General features: G+C 36.9%; 1 protein-coding gene across 1 annotated transcript; it reads left to right on the top strand.

Annotated features, from left to right (window-relative positions):
* The first annotated feature begins 2,560 nt into the window (after positions 1-2,560).
* On the top strand, positions 2,561-4,210 carry si:dkey-148a17.5 (uncharacterized protein LOC100535037 homolog). The gene has a single exon (XM_067401026.1). It carries the CDS (start codon positions 2,753-2,755, stop codon positions 3,764-3,766), a length of 1,014 nt encoding a protein of 337 aa, XP_067257127.1. The 5' UTR covers positions 2,561-2,752; the 3' UTR covers positions 3,767-4,210.
* The last annotated feature ends 2,476 nt before the right edge of the window (positions 4,211-6,686 follow it).

The following is a 6,686-nucleotide window of genomic DNA, read 5'->3' as shown; positions in this document are numbered from 1 at the left end:
TCATCCACAAACGCTGCCTCAGCGTGCCTTAAGCCCAAGCACGCGATACAGCGCTGGTGACCATCCCGAGGCGCCAGGTAACGACCGCATCCAGAAACACACAAGTAGAACGACATCTTTAAAAAAGACGCGAACTACTCGTGTTAGCTCTTTCAAGGACTGACTCTTTTAGGTGCTGAAGCACGCAGGGGAATAGCCGCTGCAGCACAGACAGGGAATGTGCAGCCTGTCGTGTGCACTCTCCTTGAAGGCGCTCCTCTTACCAGCTGTAACAACAGCTTTTAGCGCTCTAGGCGCACCGTTTCACCAGCCGTGAGAACGGCCTTCACGCTGATTACAGCTTTGCTCAATCAAATTAAAGGCAAAAACAAAAACAAAAGGAGAATCGGCCCCGCTGCTGCGCTGTCCGCCTGCACCTCGCAACAAAGAGACGTCTTGAAGAGAGACTCGTTCACCACACTCGCTTTCAGTAGCTGTCTTCATAGAAGGTTTGGCTCCGAAGCGAAAAGCTGAAGATGCAACGCACCTGCTGCTCATTATATACCCGCGCTGCGAGGCGAGCAGCTGATGCATATGATTGCATGCCAATGTGCATTGGCTCGTTTAGTTACACTCGAAGTAGATTGGCCTCTCTAGCGAGATTCCTATTCGTCGGTCTGTCCGACGTACGTCGAACGTGACCGACTGAATGGGAACTCGTGTTCCCAGAAATCGTGAGATATTAAGGAAAGCATTCCACTGTAAGGTAAATTAATTAGACATTACATATAATTTGGCAGTAAAACATAAAGTGGTGCACATTTTATTGGTGCAAAAAATGAGTAGTCTATGTGTATTTTGTTCAACATTTGCAACTGCTGCAAAACTGTGTTTATCACTTAATTAGAAGCACCAGAATTTTAAATTGTTTTCTGTTGCATAGCGACTATTTTTATAAGTTTATATTAAAATGCAAAGTATTGGAAATCAAAATAAAGCTCTGTAAACACTTGCATGTTTGCAGAACTATAAGTGTGTCCCATTGGGTAATCAAAAGTTCAACACACACTTGCGATGTTCACGCCTACTTGAACACTTGGGCCAAATACTGGAAATGCATGATGTAAGGTTGTTCCTTATTGGTTGTTCACAAATTCCTTATTTGTCCTGAGCAGTTAAACTGAGCTCTGTTCTTCAGAAAAATCCTCCAGGTTTTCAAGCATTTTTTTTTTTTTTTGAAAACATTTGAACAGGATGAAGATTCTAATTTTGTTGAAATATTTTTATTTTTATTTTTTATTTTTTTCATTTAGTACTGCCCTTTGGAAGCAACAGAAGATACTTGCATGTTTCTCAGAAGACAAATTAAGTACAATTTACCTCGATCTTCAAATTCAAAAAGTTTTCACCCCCTGACTCTTGCTCTTGCTGGAAAGGGCTCAAATATGCAAAAAAAAAAAAAATAAATCCTTCAAAACTGAAGAATCTGCAGGAGCTGGAGGATTTTTCTGAAGAACAGAGCTCAGTTTAACTGCTCAGAACAAACAAGGGACTCAAGAACAACCATCACAAAACAAAAAAACAGTCGTAGATCATCCAGGTTATCACACACAGTATTGAGAATCAATGGTTCCCAATTTTTGAATGGGGTTATTTTAATAAATTGTTTAGAAATCTATTTCAATTATAGTCAAATACAAAGAATGCTGTTGTTGTAACCAACTACCACTGTCAGAATGTAACATTAATAGAACTTAAAATTGTACACAGTGAATCAAATAATATTAAACAAGAGAACTTTGTAAATTAGATAATGCAAGTTTTGTCATTTAACACATTAACATGACTTCATACTAAAACTAAGACAGACATGACATAACTTGTTTCCTTTTTTCCTGTAAATGCTTCATTTTTAGAGAAAAACTACTGTCACCTCAGGGGGGTGGTGCTGACGTGTGATAGCGACTCCACTCCTATCCCAGGTGGAAAAAAAAAAAAAAGTACATTTCTATAATATACTTAAAGTGCTCTATTTTCATGCACTAATTGTGTACTTAATATACTAAAAATTCTCCTTTAGTACTTCTTAAGAACATCTAAGTGTACTGCTATTTTAAGACAGCATGAAATATGAACTAAAATTTACTTTTAATATAGCCTACTATCTCTGTATTTAAAAATATATATTTAGCTATTGTAGTACACTACGGGATCAAATGTACTATAAGTGGTATCTAAGTACATTTTTTAAATACAGAGATAGTATATTAAAAGCACATTTTAGTTCATATTTCATGTCTCAAAATAGCACAGTTGAGTACACTTAGATGTTCTTAAGATCATCTTAAGAAGTACTAAAGAAGAATTTTTAGTATATTAAGTACAAAATTAGTGCACGAAAATAGAGCACATTTAGTACATTATAGAAGCGTACTTTTTTCCACCTGGGATAACACATTTCTAGTCAATTTAACTGACAAGTGTTAGACAACACTCCCTGGGATCCCCCTTTTTTGCTTTTGGTTTTAATTTGTAGTAAGTTAGCTATTGGCTCTCACTTCTCAACCTTTGTTCTGCTTATTCTTATTTTAGTTTCATTTTCATAGAGTAGACAAGTAGACTGTACTTGTAGGCATCTGATTTGTCTCCTCCTTTTTCTGTCACATGGATAATGCCTATGGGAAGGCTGGTTTGCTTTCTCAGCTAAATCATACGGAACTGGAGAGCAGCGAGTGTTAGTCAGAACTCTGATTAACTGAAACCAGAGACGAATATGAACAGCTCTCATAGTGATGATACGGTACTGGAGGAGTGGTCATCTGCAGGGAACACCGCTGTCTGTGGGATCCTGGCCGTGTGCTTCCTGGTGGGTACACCTGGGAACCTGTTGGTGATGTGGACCATCTTGAAGTATGTGAAAGAGCGCTCTCACACGGTGCTGCTCATCCTCCACCTTGCAGCCGCAGACCTTCTGGTGCTGATCACCCTGCCGCTGTGGATCTACTCGCTGGCCCGTTCCTGGGTGTTCGGAGTGGCCGCCTGCAAAGCCATGGTGTACATCATCAATGCCTGCATGTACAGCAGCGTCTTCATCATCACCATCATGAGTGTGGAGCGCTTCCTGGCTGTCAGGTACCCTTTGAAGATGCTGTATTGGCAAAATGGGATGTCCCTTTCCAGAATACTTCCAGTGACCTGGATCCTGTCATTCATTTTGGGGATTCCTGTCATCCTGACTCAGTATCTAGATATTGATGATGATGGAATGAAACAATGCTTGTGCCGGGTCTACGACTCTGTGTCTTTTGAAATCTTTTGTATTGGTTTGGAGACTCTGCTTGGCTTCACCATTCCTTTTTTCACACTTGCGATCTGTTACTGTCAAGTTGCCACACAGCTCCGCAAGGTGCGCTTTAAGACCAAGCAGAAATCCATCTTCCTCATTGGTGGAGTGGTCGTGGCCTTCATTTTGTGTTGGTTACCCCACCATGTTCTTAATATCATAGATATGGTTCATCTAGTAGGGAAATTAGACAAACTGTCTCCTATCCCAAATAGTGCTGTCTTCATTTCTGGAGCTCTGCCTTTTATCAGTAGCTCATTGAATCCTGTGCTGTATGTGTTTGCTTCTAGAATCTTCCATGGAAAGCTACAAAAGTTTGGGATAGTAAAGATGTTTCAAGACTTGGCAACAACGAAAGAAGTCTTACAGGATTCTGGACTGCAGGATGGAAAGAGCTTGAAAGATCCTAATGGTGGTGAACAGAGGGAACTCGTGGATCTCTGAGTAACTGCTAGACTCTTTAGAAGTTTTATATATATTTTTTTAATGTTTTTTTGTGTAAATAAGTTTAAATGTTAATAGATGTTTATAGAGATGTCACAATTTTGGTGTCCATATCAAATTAAATTCACAAAAGTCATATTTTATATACATAAAAACATGTTAAATGCAAGTAAAGTGTCTACTTTAATATTTCAAATAACATTTGTGAAAATAAAATGTCAACATATGGGGGAAATAATGTTCAAAATTGTAAAATTGTTGTCATTCAGTGTAATGGTCCAGACTTTAATTTTGCCATTACATTTTTAAATAAACATATAAAATACCAATTTTAAACATACATTTGTTTTCTTGGCATTTCAAATAAATGTTAGCTGTGATATATTGAAAGGACTATGTCTTATTATGTTTTTCAAGTATTTAAATAAACAGGGGTCTTCTATAAATTCTGGTAAAAGATGTATGATAGTCATTTTTTTATCAGAAAAATATAACATTAAACAGGACACATTCAAATGTACAAGAAATGTACAGTATTTTTTTGTGCTTTAAACCCCCGTTTAGTCTTTGACCCTTAAATACTTGTTTATTTTTAATGGTCAAAGTTATTTAAATGTAAGACTTAATAAAGACGTGAAAACTACTGAAAAAGTATACTGTATATGGGCCTCCTTATGAAACATGTTTTTGTTGTGTGCTGTTAAAATGATTAAAAATGCACAGTAAAAAATGAGAATTAGTCCTCAGATTATAGCAAAAAATCTGGAAAGGAAAAGATCTCAAAACGGATTACTAAGAAGTTATTACTCCACCACCTGCATGAAATCATTCCAAATTTGCAACAATACAGTTTTGGGAAACAATCATAGCTAGTTGATTTCTTCAATGGAATGATATGGTTGATCAGCAGCAAGTTACGCTGTTGTATGGGAAACATACCCACTCAAAAAAATAACTTGTTGGTCTAACTTAATTCAATTATGACACCTATTTCCACACAGTTGAACTGATTTATTTGAACTTAAGCTAGGTTAATTGTACTAATGAGTGAAATTCATCCTAATTGAATGAGATCACACCAGTTTCATTTGACGTATTCTGTGTATGTTTCCTGAACATAATTCATTCTTGTTGATCCAACCAGTGCTTTTTTTTTTTTTTTTTTTTGTTACCATCATGGTGAAGATGTGCGCTTGTGCTTAGGTTTTGAGTAGCTGTTGTACACAGACATACATGTTTCATTACCATTGAGAGGGGAAAAGCTGATGACCATATGTAGACTGTGTAAAATTTGTGCTGGCCCTCCAAGTAATTTATTTATATTTCTATAAAAACTAAACTAAAATAACACTTATTCATATGCTAAGTAACATTTATGGCATGCAAGTAATGATCAGATAAAGAACTTCTCATTACTGGCTTGAGCACAGTTAATGCTCGTTGAAAACAATATAAATTTGTTTTACATAGCCACCTAGAGCCTAACCACAAGGTCTACACTTCAGCATAATGGTAACCTCAAAAAATCAACATAACATAAACTCTTTTAAATGTCAAATATAACTGAACTTCAAACTTTAAAAGGTATTTCCCTTTACTAAAAAACACATTAAACAGCACTTAAGTTCAACATTTACTGTCCCAATCTTTCCCTATGCAAAGCATGCTGGGAACTAGAAATCCACTGCCCAGGTTCAATCAATGCAACATAAATGATTCATGTAGTCCCAACACAAATGGTTTAGGTTGACCTAACATTTTGCAAATTTAATTTCATTTAACATAATACAATTGAGTGCGAATGCCAATTAAGTAAAAAACTAAAGATTTGTGTTGGTTCAGCTTATTTTATTTAAATAAACTGAACAAGCAGCTAGAATCATTTTTTTGAGTGCCCTTGGATGACATTTTCCCAGAAATGTTATTAAGACTTACAGTATATAAACTTTGTGTCACGCACTGTACCACTGATCAGTGTTGGGAAGAGTTCCTTTTAAAAGTAATGCATTACAATATTGCATTACTCCCTAAAACGTAACTGACTGCTAACTAACTAAAGTAGTGTTACATTACTTTTCAGTTACTTTTTCTCAAATGGATTGGGCTTGCTAGTTTGTTTTTTAATAATAAAAAATTCTATTTTTGGCAAATGTAAAGGCCCTCTCACACTTAGGGCCCTATTTTAACGATCTAAACGCAAAGTGTGAAGCGCACGGCGCAGGCGCACTCAGGGCGTGTCCAAATCCACTTTTGCTATTTTAACGACGGAAAAACGGTCCATGCGCCGCGGGGCGCATTTTTGAAATGGGTTGTCCCTATTCTCTTAATGAGTAATGGGCGTAACGTTCAATAAACCAATCAGAGTGTCATCTCCCATTCCCTTTAAGAGCGAGATGCGCTCGCGCCATGGCGGATTGCTATTTACATGGCGGAATTTGTTGGCGGAAAAGCTGAACGCTTTTCAAGCGAAGAAACTGATCTGCTCGTGCGCGAAGTTAAAGCGCGCGAGCAGATCATCTACAGGACAAGCAGGATATAACATTATATATATTATATAATTATATATTATATAACATATGACATTATAAAATACACTGACTTATTAAACACACCGATTCAACTGAGAAGTTCAACGAGTGATGTTTTGCTGAAATTACCTGTTAAGTGGCCAGTCAATCTTTCAGTCGTCTGCGTTGGATGCAGGCTTTCAAATAGCTCCGTGCGATCAGTCAGTTAATATGTGTGTGTATTGGCAAGATTGTTTAATTAATTAGCCAGTTTCGTTCATCATTATAATAGTAATAGGCTGAATTGAAAATAGGTAGCCTAATTCTAATACACACAATGACTATTCATCATTACATTTTTGTATTTATGTAGCCTACACAATAATATTCTTTTACACTGTAATCTTTTTGTT

Source organism: Chanodichthys erythropterus, chromosome 11, assembly GCF_024489055.1.
Source record: "Chanodichthys erythropterus isolate Z2021 chromosome 11, ASM2448905v1, whole genome shotgun sequence".
Taxonomy (NCBI): Eukaryota; Metazoa; Chordata; class Actinopteri; order Cypriniformes; family Xenocyprididae; genus Chanodichthys; species Chanodichthys erythropterus.
The sequence above is the reverse complement of the archived record's forward strand: the minus strand, read 5'-3'. Positions and strand labels throughout refer to the sequence as shown.